Source organism: Odocoileus virginianus, chromosome 3 (genome assembly GCF_023699985.2).
Source record: "Odocoileus virginianus isolate 20LAN1187 ecotype Illinois chromosome 3, Ovbor_1.2, whole genome shotgun sequence".
Classification (NCBI taxonomy): domain Eukaryota; kingdom Metazoa; phylum Chordata; class Mammalia; order Artiodactyla; family Cervidae; genus Odocoileus; species Odocoileus virginianus.
The window spans coordinates 19,250,532-19,272,279 of NC_069676.1; the positions used below are offsets into that span (position 1 = coordinate 19,250,532).

The following is a 21,748-nucleotide window of genomic DNA, read 5'->3' on the forward strand; positions in this document are numbered from 1 at the left end:
GCAGAGTGACACTTTGGGGGCTCAGGATGAGGCTTTGGTGTGTGTCTCTGCCAGGGTCAAGGATAGAGTTGGAGCCAGGGCCTGACTCAGTTGCCATGAAGAATAAACAAGATTAGGTACCTGAAAGTGCTTTGTAAACTAAGGGTATTTATCACAGTGGTTGGGATCCATTTGTTTGTTTTAAAAACATGTATTGTTCTTACCATGTGCCAAGGACACTGGTAAACCAGACTCTGTCTCCATTACATTGTCATGTAGTAAAAGCTCCAGCTCTAAACAAATACACCCCCAACAGGGAGGCTCTGGAAGGTTCCATGTGCCCCAGGGCACAAAGAGTTCTGCCAGGCCCTCCACAGGTGCTCTGGGAACCCCTTGGAAAGCAACCTCTCCTGAGCCTCCTCCCTCCCCATTTAAAGCTTCATGGGGTTGAGGCCACCCGTGACAGGTGGGCTGAGCCACTCGTGCCTTTAGACCTCGGTCCTGCTGGCCCCATGGCCCAGGAGGAATGGCCTGCAGAGCAGGTGACCAGGTCCCATTGAGGCCCAGAAGAGGCCAGTGTCCACTGATGTCTCCCAGCTGCCTGGCTCTGCTTCTTCCGCACTCCCAGCAGAAACATCTTACACAACCCACATAGCCACATCTTATGTCCAAGCCAGCCTTTTGGCTCTTCCTTCCACATGTTATTTCTGAGGCCACTAAGAAGGGATGGTTCTTGGGGTTAGGGACAGTGAGGGATGGAGTGGGAGGCCTGCCTCTCTCTTGTATGGAGACCAAGGGTGCCTGAGCCCCTCCTGGCCTAGCTAGGAGCCAGGACAGCTCCAGTTCCAGTCTGTGACAGTCCCTCTGCCCACTCCCCGCTCCCCCAGGGGAGACTGGCATTGGCAAGTCCACACTGATGAACACACTTTTCAACACGACCTTTGAGACCGAGGAAGCCAGTCACCATGAGGAGTGTGTGCGCCTGCGGCCCCAGACTTACGACCTCCAAGAGAGCAACGTGCAGCTCAAGCTGACCATCGTGGATGCCGTGGGCTTTGGAGACCAGATCAATAAGGATGAGAGGCAAGAGGCAGGAAGGGCGGTGTCTCCCCCGTCCCTCCATGTTGGCCGTGGTTCTAACACTCTGCCCTAGCGCTCCGCACTCCTTGCTGCCCCCAGACAAGTAACCAGCCCGCACTCCATGCGGTCCATGGGAGGGCTGCCTGGAGAATATCTAAGGTCCTGAGGACCCCGTGGGGGACCAGGAGAAGGGGTCAGCCACCTGTACCCAGGCAGGAATCCCCAGGTAGAAGCTGTTTGTTCTCACAGAGAGAAGGCTGGTGGGCAGCTTGGCTGGGCTCCGGGCCCTGGGCCGTGGCCCGGCTGTCTGCCTCCCTGTGATGGAGCTGTCTGTAGTTACAGGCCCATAGTCGACTATATCGATGCGCAGTTTGAAAACTACCTGCAGGAGGAGCTGAAGATCCGCCGTTCGCTCTTCGACTACCATGACACGAGGATCCATGTCTGTCTCTACTTCATCACACCCACGGGGCACTCCCTCAAGTCGCTGGATCTGGTGACCATGAAGAAACTGGACAGCAAGGTGTGGCCCCCTTCCAACTGATTCTGTGGGTGCCCTGTCCTCAACAGAGACGGGGCGCAGTGGCTGCATGCAACTGTCCACTACAGTCCCCAGGGGCTCCGCTGGTTGGGGGCTTGCAGGCAGCTCCCTTGGCTTGGTTCTCTTGGTATCTTCTCTGTGTCTGTCTCTATGGCTCCAGCCGGTCCCCGTTGATCTGACCTCTTCAGAGCTCTATCCTTGCCTCTGGCCCTGGGCACCTTCCCTCCAGCTGAGATTGATTCTTATTCTCATCCTGGTGGCTCCTGGCATCCTCCCCATGCCCCTAGAGTTGCCTCCCCACCTCGCCTCTGTCCCTTTGTCCCTCTAACCTCCACTCCCCAGAGCATGCCAATTCTCTGCTCTTTTTCTCTCAATTCCTAGTTCCTCTGCCCGCTTCGCTTCCCCTGGCCTTCCTGCTGTGACTTTCCCTTGGGGTCCTCATGAGCCCAGCAGAGAGAGGAGAGTTAAGCCCCATAATTGGAGTAGGAATGAAGAGTGTGTATTAAAAAGGCAACTGCATGGGAATGACAGGAACGATGGCGGGTTGTGGAGGGTGTACAGCCCCAGGGTCACCTGTCAGATCTCATGTAACTATGCTCCCCATCTCAGGAGTTAATTTTCACTGTGAACAATGAGATAACTTTGGCCTGGGAGATATTGAGGTCTTCCTGTGGCTACTGCTAATGGGTCATCTAACTTGTGTAGGGGCACAGCCCCCTACTGCCACTCCTATTAGGCCCCATACTGGCTAAGACCTTCAGAACACTCTGGGTCAAAGCTGAGTATGCCCACAGGACACATTTGGGGCTGGATGGAGGTTGAGCAGAGCAGGGAGGGGCTGTAAGAAGCACTGCAACCAATTGTCACGACCTGTCAGAATGGTCCCACCTGACTGGATTCAGGCTGGGACTCCACTGGGGAGCTTTGGAAGCAGCTCCATCTCTTTGACTTCCTGCCCCTCTGCCCAGGGGCGTGACCTGAGATGGGCTATCCACAGTCGGGGAGCAACTCACCCCTGACCCTCTCCACAATCCTGGCAGGTGAACATTATTCCCATCATTGCCAAAGCTGACACCATCTCCAAGAGTGAGCTCCACAAGTTCAAGATCAAGATCATGGGTGAGCTGGTCAGCAATGGGGTCCAGATCTACCAGTTTCCCACGGATGACGAAGCTGTTGCCGAGATTAACGCAGTCATGAACGTGAGCACTGGGCAAGGGTCTGAGGGCTCTGGGGTTGGAGGGCTTGAAGCTAGCCCCCTGGCCACTGTCTTTTCCTTGGGTTCTAGCCTTAACTCTCCAGGAAAGATGGCCGGGCACCTGGAGTTGGCCAGTCCTGAATCCTCTGGACAGGGGATGGGAAGAATTGGGTATTGGGCTGGTCCTGGCACTTCTCCAGGTTTAAGTACCCCAAGGTATGAACCCAAGGCAGGGACCTGAAACCTGCAGGATTGAGCAGGCAGGATGCCCGGACTTGGGAACCTAGAAGGGAGGTCCACAGGTCTTTTGAGGGAGCTTCTTTCTACTGGCTCCTGAGGAGCTCAGGGGCTGAAAGAATACCCTATAACAAGAGGAACAGGGTTGTGGGTTCAGCCCACTCCCTTGTTTGGAGGTCCTAGGATAATTCTCTAAAGGAGAGCCCGAAAGTGAGCATCTGGCCCTGCCTTGTTCAGGTCTGAGCAAGCCCTCCCTGGGGCCCAGGGGCAGCGAGGGTGGGTCTGTCCACGAGCCCACGTCTGCTCAGTGCTCACATACACTTGGGCCCCTTTCCAGGCACACCTGCCCTTTGCCGTGGTGGGCAGCACCGAGGAGGTGAAGGTGGGGAACAAACTGGTGCGAGCGCGACAGTACCCTTGGGGAGTGGTGCAGGGTGAGTGTGGTGGTGAGAGCACAGCCCTGGCTGGCAGCCTGGCCTCAGCCCCCTGTCCTCCGTCCTCCCCGTGACCATCTGCTGCCTGTCTTCCCTCTGGGGTCGGCCTCTAACACCCACCGCTGCCCTGCACCCTGTCCCCTCCATGCTGGTGGCCGGGTCCCTGTCTGATGCCCGCGTGCCCTCCACTTCCAGTGGAGAACGAGAATCACTGCGACTTCGTGAAGCTCCGGGAGATGTTGATCCGGGTGAACATGGAGGACCTCCGCGAGCAGACACACAGTCGGCACTATGAGCTCTACCGGCGCTGCAAATTGGAGGAGATGGGCTTCCAGGACAGTGATGGTGACAGCCAGCCTTTCAGGTGACAGCCCTGTCTCCCCAGCCACAACCAGACTTGCCATGCCAGCATCTGTTTCTAGGGGCTTGTGAGCCAGGAGGGGAGAGGCTGTTGGGACAGTAGCATCAACCCCTGAGCCCCATGTGTCCACGTGATTCCACCCCTCTGGCTCTGCCCAACCCCATCCCACCATGATCCCCTCCTTGGCCTCTTCTCTCTGGGTCTCCACAGCCTCCAGGAAACATATGAGGCCAAGAGGAAGGAGTTCCTGAGCGAGCTCCAGAGGAAGGAGGAAGAGATGAGGCAGATGTTTGTCAACAAAGTGAAGGAGACGGAGCTGGAACTGAAGGAGAAGGAGAGAGAGGTGCGTGCTGGGCTCGGGGTTGTGTGTGGCCAGGCCAGGCTGGGGAGGGCCTGGGCTCCCTTGGGGCCCACACAGAGCCGGCCTCCACACCTTCTGCTCCCAGCTCCACGAGAAATTCGAGCACCTCAAGCGGGTGCACCAGGAGGAGAAGCGCAAGGTGGAGGAGAAGCGCCGGGAACTGGAGGAGGAGACCAACGCCTTCAACCGCAGGAAGGCAGCAGTGGAGGCCCTGCAGACTCAGGCCCTGCACGCCACCTCGCAGCAGCCTCTGAGGAAGGACAAGGACAAGAAGAAGTAGGTGGTGGGCTCCCTGCCCCGCGCTGGCTCGCTCTCTCTCGCTCTTACTCATTCTTGCTGGCTCACCATTTGGCTGTCTCCTTTCACTCGCTCTCCCACCTCATTCTTGCTCACCTTTCTTCTTTCAGTGGTGATGGTCACATCTTCAGATATCAAGCGTTCATGCCCACTCTTGGGTTTGTGCACGAGTGGCTCCTCTCCCCACTCTTCTACCCCACACCCTGTTTTTTCTCTCTTTTTCTCTTTCTCCTGCAGCCCCCTCAAGAGCTGGGTGGAGAAGGCTGGGCCACACAGGCAGGGAGTGACCCCTGAGAGGATCCTAGGGTCTCAGGGAAGGTCCATCAGGCCAGGAGATGGTCAGGGCCTGGGAATGTCAGCATTTTCCAGACAGATTCCAAAAGCTCCTGTGGTTTCTGCTTAGACAGCCGTGGTGCCTCCCCCTCAGTCCTGAGGCTGTGGACGTGGTTTCCGTTTCGGCAGGTGGGTGGTGACTGAGGGCAGTGGAGACCTGAGCTCAGCCAGCACTGAGCCCCAGACACTGTGGTCACAGCCTGCTGAAGGAAGGACAGCAGCTCCCTGGAGGGGCTGTGTGAGTCCTGCTGAATCGAGGCGCTGCCCCTCAAGTAGAGGCTGGAGCTGTTCCTCAGCCTCAGAGTGTAGCCTCAGAGGAGAGAGAGCGATGGGGGAGAGGAGGAGGCTTTTCCCAGCCTCTGGGAGTGGTTAACTTTGGCAAGGTGGGGGCTGGTCTAAGTCTCTTCTCCTTGACATAGCCTGTTTCCATGCTCACAGCTGGATCCCAGATGCCCTGGCTCTGGGTGGGGGTGGGGGGTGCCTCCCTCCCCTGCCCCACTTCATTCAGTGTCCCCCAGGGCATCTCTCCATGGGGATCCTGTCTGCCCCTGCTTCTCCCTGCCCCTGGTCTGTATCCAGTACCTTCTTTCTCTTGCCAGCCTGGAAACTAAGCAGGTATACGCACCTTGGCCCTCACTCTTATTCTCTTGGAATTCCATTTCCTCCTTGAATGTTTGGGAATGTGTGTGTTCAGGCTGTTCCTTCCTTGGTGGCAGTGGAGCCTTATGGTTAGGGCCAGGCAGTGCATAGCTAACTGTGGCCCTGGGGTGCTGCTTGTGGCGTTGGCCCTCCCCCTGCCCCCCAGTATTGCGTTCCCTAATGCTGCTCACATGCATGACACATGTACACTGTCTCACTCTCTCTTTTCCTGTGACATACACAGATCCAGGCATATCTCTACTAACACACACAGTCTCCGAGACACACAGGCACAGAGGTACAGACACATCGAAGTTTTAAAAGCTTCTCCCTGGGGAAGACCAGGGGGACAGAACCAGCCATTTAGGAACTGGATGCCAATTCTCGTTCCTGAGGCCTGTCTTCTTCTTTGGGACAGACCCTGTAGTTTCCTCCATCCTGCTGACTGCATCCCCCCCTCCGCCCTGCCCCCAGCCGTTGGCCCTGCTGCAGCAGATAAGCCCCTGCTGGTCCCCAGCTCCACATGACCCTCAACAGTGTACATTTCCCTTCTGCTTTGCATTTGCTTCCGGCCCTGGTGCCTGTCTCGGTCTTAGTGAGCTTGGTGAACATGCAGGCTCTGTGAATTGCAACCCATGTGGATTTTGAGCTGGTAGCTCAGAAATCTGGTTTCTCCTGGGAAGCGGTGTGCTATCCATGACCCAGTGCTGGCTCCCAAAGAAACTTTGCCTTGCTCCCTGCCAGCTTAGCCCAGGCCATTTTGTTTTTTTATTTGTTTTTCTTAAAAAAAAAAAAAAAAAAAAGGCAGGCAGAGTCCCCTAGGAAGTAAGCTATGGAGAAACCACTCAAAAGCAGCTCAAGGACCTGTGGCCAGGTCAAGGTGTTGAGGGCCAGTGGGGGTGGGGTGCAGGCTGGCTGCAGGGGCACCAGGCCAATTCAGGGTGGGGCTCATCACTGATGTCAGGCCTCCCTGCTTTTTTTCATGTGACGTGGGCCTGGAGAACAGGTCTTTTCTGTTTGCTGGACATTCCAGAAAGCTTCAGTCAGTTTGGCCTCTGGGAGAGAGCCCTCTCCCATGCTGGCCTTGCGGAGGCCAGGAGTGGGGTGGGTGGGCTCGCTGGAAGCACCCCTTCACTCTGCCCTGGTTGGGATGGGTCAGGAGTACATTTGGAGGGGGGATGTTGTTTTGTGACCATTTAGTTGAATGGCTTTGATTGTACTTATTCTTCAAATTTTAATTCATTTTTACAAAATTACTTCCCAATCAGATCTTGACCCCTCAGCCTGGGATGCCATAAACTGAAGTGAATTCTCTGCTTTGCTCGTCACAAGTGCCAAACTGACTGTCCTTTCCCAGTGTTCATCTTGCTGTCTTTTGCTTCTTTTTGATTTGGTCGTCTGTGTATCTTTTAATGTGTCTGTTTTTGTTCTGTTTGTTTTATTTTTATTTTTCAGTTAACGCACGCACAGACTTACATGTCAAGAGCGGACTTTAGACTTTCATGTGTTAAGTTGCTTGAGTTACACCTTGTGACCCTTCTCCCATATCATGGTGTGAGGACGGACTGGGAGCCGGTACAGACTCCAGTGTTTACAGCCCTGCCTTGTCCCCCACCCCTGCCCCCTGGGCTGCCCAGGCCTGGCGGGCCACCCTCTCTATGCAAACTTGTTAAAGCCATGAATGCTGGAACCCAAAACTGATGAGGTTTATTTTTTTCAGAGCCAGTGGCTGGTCTTCCATTTACAGTGTCACTATTCCTTGACGGAGCAGTTTTGTGCCGCTCTAGCAGAGGCCCCAGCCGGCGATGCTCGGCCTAATTGTTCAGCGTCAAGATGGCAACTCATGCAGTGCCCTAGGTGTGGCCACGTGGTGTGGTATACATGCTGCAGAATTCCCCCCACTCCCCTTCATTTTAATTTTTCTAACCTAGAGCTTAATTTCAATAATAACTTTTAAAGCACTTCTAAATTTTTATTTTGGCACGAGCGTAAAGACAAATAATACCCCCTCCCGTTATTTTCGTAAGTAACACAGATTCCCTGATTTTTAAAAACTAAAAATATCTCTAAACCTTTCTTATGTATAAAGTATCCCTATAAAATATAGGGAGAGGTGGGTAATAAACGTCCTGTAATGACAGTGTTTGGGATTTCTTTACGAATGAAAGTGGATCATGAAAAAGGCCACGTTCAGTGTTGTTACTGTGAATGTAAATGGAACAGCAGCCCGAAGCAGTTATCTCTGTGTCCCCCCTCCCCCCCGAGGTGCTACCTGTGAACAGGGACCAACCCCATGTGTGCATGTTAAGTGTTTGACTCTTAATTAACTAAGACCGCCACTACCGCCCACCCCCCCCACCTGCCCCCCAACTCCTGCCCCCAGCCCAACCCTGCATATTCCAGATGCAGAGAGTGCTCAGGGGGAACAGGTTTCTCTCTGGGTCATTCTTTCCTTTTTCCTGGCTGAGTTACAGGGAAAGAGATGAAGGTGCCTGATGTATGTAAACAGTTAAGAAAAAAAACTACCAGCAGAGGAGCTTTTTCCCTTTCAGCTGCAATCTTAAAAGAGAACCTTCTAAGAAAGTAGAGCATTCTTCTATGTTCCTGTTGGTTGGCAAGCCACTGAAACTATCAAGGTTGAAAGTATGGCCTGATAATATGGGACATAAAAAGTAATAGATGAAAGGAAAGATTCCACTTAATGTTGATCAAGCACTGTGCTGGGCACAGGCTACCCAGAGTACTGCACAGCTCTGCCCTCAAGGAGCTCACAGTCTAGTGCACTCTAGTTGGAAGCCTTAGGAAGCTGTGCTAATACATTGTTGGATTGGCGGTTTGTGTTTTTATGTCCTTCATTTTCTTTCCCATTATCGTTTCCCTCTTCCTGCCTTGGCTTGCTTTACTGATTTCCAAGGCTAGGTTCTGGCTCCCTCCTGCCATTCTCAGATCATGTTCCATTCAGAGAGGGGTGGAGGGTGAGCTGTATGTATCCACTGAGGTATGACCAGGAAAAGGTGGTCTTTTTCACTTCACCTGGAGCAGAGCAGGTTTTGTTGAGACTCAAAAGTGAAAATTCTCCAAAGCTATGCCATGACCACGGGTGGATACAGATTTTTGAGGGGCTCAAACGACTTGAGAAGCCTTCTTAAGAGAACATGAGTATAAAATCAGGTACAGGGCCTTGGAAGAGGCCCTGAGAATTAAGTTTTATTAGCTTTAGAGTAAACCCACTTGTGGTTGTAACTGGTAACTGATGCTTCAGTGTGGGTATCTAAAAAGGTAAATCAGCATATCTAAGGCAGATGTGGACTGCAAGTGACTTAACTCTAGGGTCATTATGTGTCTGAAAGTGTATTCAGTTGGATGGAAGTATGACCTTTAAGATAGCCTCTGTCAGCTAGTGTATTTCTGAAGATGAGGCTCAATGACCCAGCAGGTTCAGTTATGTAAGAAATGAGGACTCCTGGCCAATCTGGGGACTCTTGGAGTGGTCAGATCCTGCTGCCCATCTACCCCTACCTGCATATGGGCTGCACCCAGGGCATACTTGGGTGGCCAGAATTGTGGCTGGTTACCTGCCTGCAGGCCCCAGGCTTCCAAGAATCTCGGGGCAGACCTGTCCTTGTTACATTTTCTGGGGTCTGGGCTGCCTCCACAGGACCCTCTGACTTTAGTGAGCCTCATTGCACTTTTCTCTCATGCTGTTTGTATTTAGAATTTTGTCATTTTAGCTGAGACCAAATTAATCTTTGGTGCACAAGGTGAGCTTAAAAACTTACCACTCATTGTTTAACAAGCTACCCACCTCATGGAATGTGACCCCTGTCTGCAGAATCTGATTTTCCCCTCATTTTCTGTCTCCGTATCATCCGTTGGCATTGTTAGGGCTGTCAGCAGCATCACTGGCATTTACTATCATGTCTTTCATGAACCAAGTTGATTTTGGGTAGGATCACCATATAATTTATTGCCCAAGCTGAGACTTTTGAGAGTGAAAGGAGATTTTGCCAAGTCGACGAGCATAAGCCATGATTGTCTCAGGCAAACTGGGAGATATGGTCACCCGAATTATGGGTAACCTGAGTCCAGGTGGTCTGTACTTGTGCAGACCGACTCCATACATGTTGTGTGTGTCTTTGTGTGGGTTCCCTGTTAAGTGGGGCTCCTGTTACTGGATAAGAGGCCCAAGGGAAGTGTGGCTTGCTAGTCTGTTACGTTAACATGCTTTTCTAAAACTGCTTCACTTGTTAATTCATTTATTCCTTCATTCATTGACTGTTTTTGTTCCTTTCCATTCACTTTGTACTCATTTTTTTCATTAAATTTTGCATTTATTTTGAGTTTTTGTGGTGTCTTTTTTGGGCAGTGGCTTTTCTGATTTAATGTTTCCTCTATTAATCTGCTACAGCTGTGGTAAAATACAGCTTGTTTTTTCCATGAACTTTGTGGGGTTGATCAGCTTCTATAGGAGTTATGTTTTAATAGTGAATCCTGCCATGGGCATCTGTGAAAGGCTCTTGAATGGGTTTGGGATGGAGGCAAGATAGGAAAGAGAAGTTGCAGCCTCTGGTCAAAGGATCTTTATCAGACAAGACACGAGAGAAGGCAGATCCTGCCCTTGAAAAGTTTACATCCTTGTGGAGGAGGCTTGTCATAGGATAACTAACATTTGAGTTCTTACTGTGTGCTAGTCATTGTTCTAAAGTGTATTTACATGTATTAATTCCTCTAATCTTCACAATAATCCTATGATTAGGTACCATTTTCTCCTTTTTTATAGGCAAGGCACAGAGAGGTTAAGTAATTACCCAAGGTCACACAGCTCATAACTGGAGCAATTGAGGTTTAAGTATTGCTATCCTGTAGCCTTATCCCTGTGCAGTTTGACAGTGTAGGTTGGTGGACCTAAGGTTTTGCTGAGGTGGGATGCTGTAGTAAGTAGGCAAATATCTGGTTGAAGAAGGGATGGCAATCTCCAGGGCCCATTTGTCGAGGAGCTTTCTCTGTTGGACACTAGGCTAATCTCCGGGAAGACCAAAATGAGGAGATGGAGGACTAAGCCCAGCAGGGAGACTGGTATGCTGGCCTCTCCAGTGAAGGTACAGCACCACTCTGCTCCTGGGCAGGCAGGTGCAGGGAGGCAGAGTCTTCACCAAGCTTTGAAGGATGAAGACTTTCCAGGAAGCCAGGGGAAATAGGGCCACCTTGGTGGAAGGAACTTGGCTCACCCAAATGAGGAGGTAATATTTGGACAAGTTTAAGATGTGTCTGCGATACTCATATACTGTGTTCTTCTTTTAGCCCATCCACCTCTGAGCCCTGTCCCATCTCTGTTTTCAGCAGTCACAGCCCTTTACCAATCTCTATGTAAATGGGACAAATGGGAGATGGATCATGTCCTTATTTCTCTCTCCATAGTGAACCCCAGTCTCTAATCTGAAGTGGGACAGAAATTCCTAACTGCCGGGAAAAAAATGTTAGAGGAGAGTAAGATAGAACTTAGGGCTCCAAGGCAAGCTTGAACAACATAAAAACTTAAAGACAAACAACAAAATCCCCTCACAAGTGGTACTTTGGCAGTACGAAAGTTTGCTTCCCCAGAGAAAGGAATACTATTTACAGAAAGCTGAAGCAACAAGGCTGTCCCTTACCGCCATACTGTGGCTCACAGGTCTATCTTCTTTTCCCAAGAGATGGAGAGTTGGTTTAGCTCTGGGGAATGAAGCTTACATCCAGAGCTACTTGGTTCGGGGTGGAGGGTGGGGTGTCCAGGTAATTCTTACCTGTTTTCTGAGGTCAGAGACAGCCTGAGTTGGCGTGGGCCCTCAGGATTAGCCTCTGTTCCGCCAATGACAGTGCTGCTCACAGTGGAAGGAAGGAGGCAGGGGAAGCTGAGGCCCTGAGCAGCAGGCTGCCCCCCAGCACGTTCATTTGTGCTGGACTAGAGGACAGTTACTGATAGGGTTTGAGAGATTGCATTTCACGTGTGTTTGACTCTATCAAATTTCAATGCATGGTATCTAATACATGTAAAATAAGACACAGAAAGGATTGAAAGGAAGTCAAGTGTATTTGAAAAAAAGCTCCAACAAGCAAATCTGTCTTAACCAGAGGCAGAGATTTGTGCTGACTACACTGCAGACACTAATACGGTATAGCTAGTATTGCACCTAGTAGCAGATCACCCTCCCCGTGGCTTAGCACATTTACAGAAAACTGTTCACTGTGGAAGGACTTCACAGATGAGCTCTAAATGTGTGGCCCAGCCATTCACATCCCCAGGACTACTTCCACAGTCCCAGCTGGACTCCACTGCCTAGAGAATGGCTCATAGTGTCACCGCTCCCCAGGGGCAGCTGGCTTCTCCCTCGCAGCCATGGTCTCTCCCTCCTCCCTGCAGTAGTGGGAGCTTAGCCTCAGGACCTGCTCATCTCAACCAAAACTCGGGGAGCTGTGCCTTCCCAACACAAGGACCACCTCGAAGCGTCGTGTTTTAAACACAAAAATTCCCCTAGTTAAGCCTGTAAACTAAGAGTAACCAAGCAGAAACATACCTAAAGCTTGATCTGGTTACTGTATATGAGAGAAAGCACACTTTATGAATTGCGTTCTTACAAAGAAAAGACTTAGATGCTGGGCAAGTCAGGGTAAATCCCATTTCTGCAAAGGCGAGCCGAGCACTTGGGACTTGAAGCCTGCACATGCTCTTGGTACAGGCCTGGGAAGCTGAAAAGACCCGGCCAGTTCTGGCAGGTGGAGCAGCAGAAACTTGTCTGTCAGCACCAGCCTGGCCCTTCTGCCCTGAGCAAGGCCTGCCTCTGACCTCAGTCCAGCTGCCTTACAGGCTGACACAGCCCTTGGTGAGGAAGAAAAAGCAAGCTGCACTAGGAGCATTTATTCCCTCTCCCTGGTTTCAGGCCCAGGGTCATGAGGGAGGCAGGAGTCTGAGTTTGATTTATCAGACTTCCTTTCCCTTTAGGGACCCTGACCTGTCTTTTTGCCCCCCCCCCCCCTTTTTTTCCCCTTGAAGAATCAGGAGTGTTTTCTCAGTTGCTCTTTCAAGGCCTTCTTGCTTTCTTGTTACAGGATCCATAAAGCCTAGAATATAGAGGAGTTGAAGTCCAGCTTTGCCATTATGCTATAAAGGGCTCTGGGGTAGGGCACAGATGCTAGCAGTGAGCCAGAAAGTGTCTGTCCAGGAGGATGACTAAAGGCTTGCCAGTTGCTCCTTTACAAATTCTTTGCAGCGGTTCCACTGCCTTATACCAACCTGTAATTAAAACAGAGTGGTCATCCTTGAGGTAGAACCATTTTACATTCTAAACAATGAGCAACCGAGTGCCAGAATGTTAGCATGGAGCAATTCCAGGAAGTTCCAACCACCCAACTTGAGACCATTAACCCCACCATCTCAGGGACACCCATCTTCAACCTCAGTAAAAACTCATTTTTCTAACTGCATTCCATCTTATGCTGTCCATCCTGAGTGGTTCTGACCTCCCAGCACCTACTTCATAGTACCTTGGTGCCTGTAAAGGGTAAAGGGTCTGAAATTCATACTCCCCAGTGTTAAGCTCAGTGTTGTTTTCTCCTGAGCGCAACATGTCCCCACATCCTCTTGACTACCAGGGCTGCCACTGAGATGCAGCTTCGCTCATTGTCAGAGAAGCCCACTGTGGTGAAGGGAACGTGTACCTAATACTCGAGTCCAGAGGATAGGTCGTGTGTGGAAAGCCTAGCCCTTAGGAGTCTTCAGAGTCGTCACAGCCAGAGTATCTCCTGGAGCCCACAAGGGCCGAGAAGGGGCCATAGGTACCCTTTCGGGGGCAGAGTGCATCAGCTGAAGGGGCAAAACTGAGAGGCTGGTGTGGGGCAAAGTTGATGTCTACCTGTGCTTTCTTTAGCAGATCAGATATAGGAGTACAGCAGTCGGGCATGAGCCTCTCCAGCTCTAAGGTGATGATGACCAAGGCCAGTGTGGAGCCCTTGAACTGCAGCAGCTGGTGGCCCGCCATACAGTGCTGCAGCTGCCTGGTCAGGGACGCGACGTGGAGGGAAGGATTCCTCTGAGGCATCAGCTCCTTCACGTGGGGCCAGCCCAGGACCACCAGGGCGTGGAACTGGAGACCGCGGTTTTTATGTTAGAACAGAAAACCCCATACTTTTCATAGATCAATGACCAAAAGTGCAAAAAAAACAGCTTAAATTTTCATCAGGGAACATTAAATGTTGCCCAACCCTTTTCGTTCCCATCTATGGCCCCAGAAGGGGGTTGAGGCTTAATACCCACTGTGCGGCCAAACTAAGCTTCAACCCTGGTGAGAAAAAGACAGTCTGCTTTGTGACATAGTCGTTAAGAGCCTAAAGTACCCACTTGACAGTGTTTCACTTCTGAAAAACAGAAGCAGACAGTTCAAGATTAAGGTAGCAGAGAAGTTACTTATATGTGCTCGACATGAGAAGAAACGCTGCCTGGCCACAATGGTCAGTTTTTATAATGGTACAGCCCTTCATGATTTAATCGTCACACTTCATAACAGACCAAAACCCCATGACATTTCCATATTACATAATTTTGCCTTACTAACAGAATCCTATCCTTAAGGATGACCATCATTCTCTAACTAAAACCAATACAAACTAACATGACATTTTTAAGTGCCAGATCAATATGGTCTAAAGCCTCAGTAAGGATTGTGTGTAGGTGAATAAAGACAGCTAAGTGAATGTGTGTAAAGTGCAGCAAAAGCAGACAGATTTTTATGTATTCATAGAATGGAAAGTTAAATATTTTTGCAGTGTGTATTTAAAAGAGAAGCTCACATAATAGTGCCGTCTAAATATCTTTGTAAAGTTAATGTCCTTTAGAAGCGGGAGTCTGGCGGAACCGTGTTGGGTGTAAGATAATATTTTAACTCTGCCGTTATGTCGTGAGCCTTGTGGGTCACGTCACTGTGCTGCATGTGTAAGGACGTGTGCTTTGCCGTCCTATATTGTGAACAGCTGTTCCAAAGGCACAATGAGTCCAGGGTAGGCTCTGGAAGTTCCTCGTACTTACTGTGGACAGAAAGTCCAGCGGTGTCCCAATGTAGAGGTCCCAGTGCAGTTTGTCCAAAATAGCCAGCTCCATCCTGAGGAGCTCATTCGGGGAATAGCCAGAGCCATAATGCTTTATGAAGTCTTTAACGTGTGGAATTAACTGTAAAAAGAAAATAAAAGAGGCCAAAGCCCTACACTATGTCATAGTAGCTTTTGTTTTCTTGTCACTGGGGACTGGGCATCCATGACCCTAGTAGGGTTGTCTTCCAGTGACCCACCACAGAAAACGCTTCTGAAAGAAAAACCAAACCAGATCTTGGCTATCTGTCAAGTCCCCAGGTAGTTGTGACAGTGTATAGTAAATGTCACGTGGTCATCTGCTGCCAACAGGTCTTGATCCCCAATGCACTCCAGCTCCTACCCAAAGGTGCTTTGGAGGCTGGGACTGTGCCGTCTCCCACATTCAGCTGCAAGAACTCACTCAAAGCTTTCCAGCTATGGACTCTACCCATTCCTGGTTCCAATCACTACCATGATTGTTAGTCATAGAGAGAAGCAGGCCTTTGAGCTTCGTGGTCTGCATCAGACAGACTCACTGATAAAACCTCCCAGAACCAGGTAACACCACAGCTGCAAACACATTCCTTTCAGCCTTTATTGAAGGCAGTTCAGTTCTGGAAAAACTATGACTTTTTCCCAGAGAAATTATAAGGCTTGTCTATGAGTAAACATTCAAGTACCAAGTGCATTGAAGACTTGGTCCTACTCTTTTAGATAAACAAAGTATTATATAACTTTTAGGAGTAGTTCTTTTAAAGGTTATTTACGTGGTTCTTAGTTGAACAAAAGCATTTTTGCAGGACACACATTACATTCTAACAAACAGGGTTAAAATAGTTTTTATTGCAAGTTTGGAACTGGACACACCATGCCTTTTTCTGGCCCCTTGGACCCTGAGATCAGCCAAGGGGACCTTGTATAAATGGCAGTGGTTCCACAAAGGGGGAGAGGTTGGAAGGAGGGAAGGAGGGAGGGAGGGAAGAAGGAAGGGAGGGAGGTTTGGGAAGGATACTGGGAGAGGATCTTCTCCTGAATAGAAGCCATAGTGAAACTGAGAAATTCAAGCAAGCTGAAGCAATTACTGGGGCTTCTCTTCCACTCACTGCTTGTGGCCCTCGTGGCCCTCCTGCCCCTCCCAGACGAGGGTCCCAGACTCCCTGAAGACCAGTTTCTTTGACACAGGCAAGTCCTCAAGTCTCAAGCAGCTTTCTTAGATGTAGTTTCTGGGGGGTGGCTATTACGCCATAAGGTCTGGGAGGCCACTTTCCTCTGCTTAGTGGGAGGTGGCATCTACCATCAACCAATGAGGCAAGATATATCTGCCAGGAGGTCAGGCTTCTGGCTTTGGTGGGCCAGGACAATTCAGCTGTTCTGTCTTCCCATTTGTGGGGTACCAGAATTCCCATGGCCCAGATCAGTAAAGAATCCTTCAGGAGGCCTAGGTTTGATCCCTGGGTTGGAAAGATCTCCTGGAGAAGGAAATGGCAGTCCACTCCAGTATCCTTGCCTAGGAAATTCCACAAAGGAGTGTGGCAGGCTATAGTCCATGGGGTCGCAAGAGGGACTCAGCGACTAAACCACCACCACCGGCGTCTGACAAGCCTGAGGAAGGGACAGCAGAGATCCTGGGAGGTGTGACTTTTCCAAAATGTCCGTTCCCAAGATCACAGACCTTTCCTGAAACTTGTGTTTCCAATGTTATACACCCTATACCTCAAAAGCAGCCATTAATGAGCTTCCAGGGATGCATACCTCCTCTTCTTCATTAGCTTTTGTAGCAAGCCTCAAGGAAGTAATTGTGACACAATGGAGTAAATGCTTTTTTATCTGCAGTATGGAAGAGACACATTTGAGAATATGAGTGCCAGAGACTAACCATAAAGCATCTGTGGTTTTTTTTTTTTTTAAGAAATCGTGTTTTGTTTTTTTTTTTAAATTTTTAAAAAGGACATTGTATTTATTCGCAAGGAGTTTAGCCCATTTTTAGATGTGACCAGTGAAAACCTCCTGGTTTCAGAACCACAGATGACTCGTCAATAGCCCTTTGTTAGAAGACTGACTGGAGGTGGGAAATACAGCATCATCTCAGGGAACACACAGGCTCCTCCTGGCCTCAGGCTGCGAGTACTGGTCCAGACAAGCACAGCTGACCTCATAGCACATGAGAGTCCTTTCCCAGCTAGGTCCTCTCATGCTCCCCAAGTCGACCACTGATGGCCACACAACACTGAGCCAGACAGGTAAGGTGGTAGGATTTTCCAATTCCAGTTCTATTCTGGGAGTCACTGACTTAATTTATAATGTTGGGTTTGAGCACCTGGGGTGGCTCCTTGGTCAGGTAGCAACAGGAAACAAAGGTTAGTTTCCACACCCAACCATCTGTCACCATCCTCAACTCCCTTACCTTTACTGAAACAAGGAGGCGGCTGAAGATAGTGAGAGCCAGGCTAAAAGTGTTCTGAGAGAAGTCAAAGATGTTCTCCACTCTCAGGAGCCACAACACAACTTCTCTGAAGGCTTCGCAAATCTCCGCCTGCTGGAAGGAGGAGGTGGGGGAGAGCAGGGAAGGTCGTTGGTCTCAGCCCATCAGTGGCTGGACCAGAGGTGTTGTAAGAAGCCCCTTCACCCTAAAGAGCGGTCACATAAAAGTGTCTCTCTTGTCCAGATGTTCCCCCATTCAGACCCTCTCCTTCCTGCGCCCGTTTTTTGGGTCTTCAGCTGAATTCCCCAACTCAAACAAGCCCTCTTCCAAAGCCCTCTAGTGAAGCACCGTTTCAGTGAGAGAAGCTGAGGGGGACGCACCCGGGGAAGGTGCAGGCTCCAGGGAGCGGCTCACCTGGTCGCGGGTGCACGTGGAGCCCGGCCTCGTCCCGTGCGCGCGTGGGGGAGGGGGATGACCGTGCTTCCGGGAGGGCCCCGCGAGGGTACCCGTACCTGGAGTTGGCCACCCCGCCACAGACGCGCCTCGCGGCCCTGGGCCTGCGTCAGGTAGGCGAGCAGCCAGTGCTGGTCCGGGAAGTCTCCCCAGGTATTCTGCATGAGCCTGGGCGGGCTGGGGACTGGGGGCTGCGTAGATGGTGCGGGCGGCAGCCCCCCAGCTGCGGCGGGGTCGGGGCCTGCAGCTGGCCGAGCCCGCATTCCCGCCCGCACGGATCTGGTCCACGAAGGCGCGGGGAGCCGGAGCGCATCGCGCAGGCACGCCTCCGAGAAACTTTTCCGGATCGCGGCGGGGAGAGAGACGTTCCACGGCCGCGGGGGGAGCGGACAGCGAAGGGCCATTTCGCCTAGACTTTCGTCCGAACTCTTACCTGGACGCCGGGAGGATCTCACCTCCGAGGCCGAGTTCTGCGGCGCATGCCGCCCTCCGGAAGCCATGGCTGCGTCAGATCCTGGGTCTGGGTCCCGGCTAGGCTCGGCGTTTTCTACCCCAGCGTCAGTGACTTGCAGCTGGGGAGGCCACGAGGCGGGGCGGGGAGGGGCGGGGCGGGCTCAGCTGGCCCACCCCCAACCCCTGGCCCTGGGACTGTCCTGGCGCGCGGGGGCCCGCTCTTCCAGCCCTTGGTTCCCGAGGTGAGGGGCGCGGGCCTGGGACGCGGCGGAAGGGAGAGCGCGCAGGTGGGTGCAGGATCCTCTGTATTCTTACTCCACCCGCGCCCACCCACTGAGCCCCTTTTCCGCACCTAAAGCCCTAGCCCCAGGGGCAGAGTCCCCAGCCCGGCTGGTGAGCAAGCCGCCCTGGAGAAGGTTATCTATTGAAGGCTGCAATGTGTTACGCGCTGGAACATTAACAGTGAATAGAAGAGACGTGGAACTTATATTCTAGTCAGGAAAGAGGAAAGCTTGAGTAGAACATATGAAAATCCCAGCAATTCCACTCCTAGATATCCAACAGAAATGCATATGTGAACCTACATGTTCACAGAAGCACTATTTGTAGTAGTCCTAAACCGGATACAAACCAAATGTCCATCAATAGTTGAATGGGATAAACAAATTGTGGTATAGTCACACGATATAGGGGATACTATACCACATTGAAAAAGAATGAACTGCTGCACCCGATAAGGAAGAATCTTACAAACATAATATTGAATGTCAGAAGACAGATAAAAAAGAATTCATACTGTATGATTTCACTTATAAAAAGCATAAAGAAGGGATCTATAATGTTAGAGTCAAGATAGTGGTTACCCTTGGGGGATATGTGTGTATGCTACAGAAAACTACAGAACATTACTGGAAGAAATTAAAGAAGATCTAAATAAATGGAGAGACATTTCATGTTTATGAACTGAAAGATTTAAATTATTAAAATACCAATAGTTCCAGAACTGTCTATCAATTCAACATAATCCCTGTTAAGTTTCTAGCTGTCTTTTTGATTCCTATAGCATATCATATACAAAAATAACTGAAAATAGATCATAGATCTAAACTAACAAGGTGTTTTAAAAATTCCTATGAACAACCAAGGAATTCACAATGATCAAAACTACCTTGAAAAAGCAGATAGATAGGCTTTGTAGTATCTAATTTCAAAACTTACTACAAGCCTATGGTAATCAAGACAATATAGTATTGGATGGACATATAGATCCATGGAATTGAATTGAGAATCTGGAAATCAACCCTCATATTTATGACCAATTGTTATTTGCCCAGGTTGCTACAATAATTCAATGGGGGAAAGAAGATTCTTTTTAGCAAATGGTGATAGGACAGATGAATATTCACAAGCAGAAGAATGAAACTAGATTCCAATAACATATCATATACAAAAACAACTCAAAATAGATCATAGATCTAAGGGTAAGAGCTAAAACTAGAAAACTGTTTAAAAGGAAAATCTTCATGTCTTGAGTTAGCAAGTGGTTTCTTAGATTTGCACCAAATGTACAAGAAAATAAACAACAAAAGAAAATTTTGGACTTGATCAAAATTTAAAACTTCGGTGCTTCAAAGAGCAGCATCCAGTAATTCAAAAGACAACACACATAATAGGAGAAAGCACATGTATATCATATATCTGAAAAGAGAATTGTATTTAGAATATTTAAAGAATTCTTACAATTTAATAATGAAAAGGGCAAATAATTGATTAGACATGTCTCTGAAGGAGATATTCAGATGGTCAAAACATGTGAAATCATGTTCAACATTACTAATCATCAAGGAAGTACAAATAGAAGCTACAATGTGATGTTATTTTACATCAGCAGGATGGCCATAATAAGCAACTCAAGACAACTGCAGGTGGTGGCAAGGATATAGAGAAAATTATAAACCTCATACACTGCTGGTGGGAATGGAAATCCTCTTACATTGCTGGTGGTGTAGCCACTTTGGAAAACAACTTGATAGTTCCTCAAAATGTTAAACATTAGAGTTACTAAATGATCCATCAATTCCACTTGTAGTATATACCCAAGAGAAATGAAACATGTTCACAAAAACTTATAGCAGCATTATCCATAGTACCAAAAAGTAGAGGCAACCCAAATGTTCATCAATTGATAAATAGATAAAAATGTGGTATATTTATACAATAGAACATTATTCAGCCATAAAAAGTAAAGGATTATTGTTATGTGTTACAATAGGGATGATTTGGCTCAGAGGGTAAAGTGTCTGCCTGCAATGCAGGAGACCTGGGTTCAATTCCTGGGTTGGGAAGATTCCCTGGAGAAGGAAATGGCAACCCACTCCAGTACTCTTGCCTAGAAAATCCCATGGAAGGAGAAGCCTGGTAGGCTTCAGTCCATAGGGTCACAAAGAGTCAGACATGACTGAGTGACTTCACTTGAAAATATTATTCTACGTGATAGATATAATTTCACCAAAGGTTACATATTATATAATTCCATTTATATGATAAGTCTGTAGGCAAATCTGTAGATACAGAAAGTAGATTAGTGGTTGCCTAGGGCTGGGATGTTGCAAGGGGGAAGGGGGAGTGATACCTATAAGTGTTTCTTTTGAGTGTGATGAAAATGTTTAAAATTGATTGTGGTTATGGTCACACAACTCTGTATATAGTAAGAATCATTGAATTGTATAAATTGGTGAATCTCAATGAAGCAGATATATATTATATCTATCATGTATCAGAGAGTGATAAGTACTATGGAGAAATGTAAAGTAGGGAGAGAAGATAACAATGCTGGGACTGAAGATTGGAATTTTGTTTTCTTTTTTAGTTTTTGGCTGTACCGTGTGGCAAGTGGGATCTTAGTTCCCTGACCAGGGATGGAACCTGCATCCCCTGCATTGGACAGTGGAGTCCTAACCACTGGACTACAGGGAAAATCTCTGAAGGTTGGCATTTTAAGTAGAGAGATCATTGGTAGGGTTCACTAAGGAGGTGATATATGAACAAAGATATTCTGAAGGCAATGAGGGAGTCAGGCAATATTTAGTGAGGAGCTTTCTAGGCAGGGCCTGGCTTTGGATCTGAGCTTTGTTGCTGCTGATATGTATGACCTTGGACAAGTTACTTAATGGCCCATGCTTCAGTTTTTTAAATCTGTGAAATAGTTCCTCCTATTTTCTATTAAAATGACTAATGGTACCTATTTCAAAAGGTTATTATATGAACTAAATTAATAATTAAAAAGGAATTAAAGCACTTAGAACAGTATGCTGACACTAAGTATTTTTATTAGCTCCTACTGCAAGCATAAAAGGCCTTGTATTCTATCATGAAACCATGCCTGCAAGGTCATGCCTGCAATGAATCAAGGAGGCCAAGTGGAGCTGGTGCGAGAGGGATAGCTTGCAATAATGAGTAAGAGGGAAGACTGCAGGAAACAGGGAGAGGGCCTGTGACTTTTATGCTGGGAGATGAGAAATCACTGGCAGGTTATGAATGAAGGCAGTGTTGTTTTAGTTGCTAAGCCGTGTCAGACTTTTTGCAACCCAATGCACTGTAGCTGCCAGGCCTTTCTATCCATAGAATTTCCCAGGCAAGAGTAGGTTGCCATTTCCTTCTCCAGGGGATCTTACCTCCATCTCCTGTATTGGAAGGCTGATTCTTTACCCTTGAGCCACCAACAGTATCTGACTCATTTTAACACCAGCACTCTGCGTCTTATGTTGAAAGTAGACTAGATGGGCAAGGATGCACTTCAAGGAAACCAGTTCTGAGCTGTTTACTAATGCAGGCGAGAGATGGTGGTGCTCAAAGTGGTTA

General features: G+C 49.0%; 2 protein-coding genes across 10 annotated transcripts in view; one reads left to right on the forward strand and one right to left on the reverse strand.

The window, feature by feature from the left end:
* SEPTIN8 (septin 8) overlaps positions 1-14,698 on the forward strand; it is a 27,110-nt gene extending 12,412 nt beyond the window's left edge. For 3 of the 9 annotated variants that reach the window (XM_020888757.2, XM_070465044.1, XM_070465043.1), the window contains exons 3-10: positions 867-1,062; positions 1,396-1,582; positions 2,641-2,802; positions 3,373-3,469; positions 3,665-3,833; positions 4,041-4,173; positions 4,277-4,467; positions 13,365-14,698. In XM_020888757.2, coding sequence (XP_020744416.2) covers positions 896-1,062; positions 1,396-1,582; positions 2,641-2,802; positions 3,373-3,469; positions 3,665-3,833; positions 4,041-4,173; positions 4,277-4,467; positions 13,365-13,530 — 1,272 coding nt within the window. In that variant the 5' untranslated portion in view covers positions 867-895 and the 3' untranslated portion in view covers positions 13,531-14,698. Of the gene's footprint in view, positions 1-866; positions 1,063-1,395; positions 1,583-2,640; positions 2,803-3,372; positions 3,470-3,664; positions 3,834-4,040; positions 4,174-4,276; positions 4,468-4,725; positions 6,896-6,915; positions 7,158-7,180; positions 9,801-13,364 lie in introns of those variants that run through there. The other 6 variants (XM_070465040.1, XM_070465042.1, XM_020888758.2 and 3 more) reach the window with 6 other exon arrangements.
* On the reverse strand, positions 14,384-21,567 carry CCNI2 (cyclin I family member 2). The gene is made up of 6 exons (XM_070457599.1): positions 21,562-21,567; positions 18,240-18,318; positions 17,396-17,862; positions 16,964-17,095; positions 16,312-16,386; positions 14,384-14,659 (listed from the first exon to the last, which is right to left on the reverse strand). The coding sequence occupies exons 1-6, from the start codon at positions 21,565-21,567 to the stop codon at positions 14,405-14,407; spliced, it is 1,014 nt and encodes a 337-aa protein (XP_070313700.1). The 3' UTR covers positions 14,384-14,404.
* Positions 21,568-21,748: the final 181 nt, after the last annotated feature.

What these genes read in the sequence shown, in the direction of transcription:
- CCNI2 (XM_070457599.1), bottom strand. An exon ending in CCACGTGCACCCGCGACCAG is followed by an intron (nt 17,096 to 17,395) that starts GTGAGCCGCTCC and finishes TCCTCCTTCCAG; the next exon opens with CAGGCGGAGATTTGCGAAGC. An exon ending in AAGCTAATGAAGAAGAGGAG is followed by an intron (nt 14,660 to 16,311) that starts GTATGCATCCCT and finishes TTCTTTTTACAG; the next exon opens with TTAATTCCACACGTTAAAGA.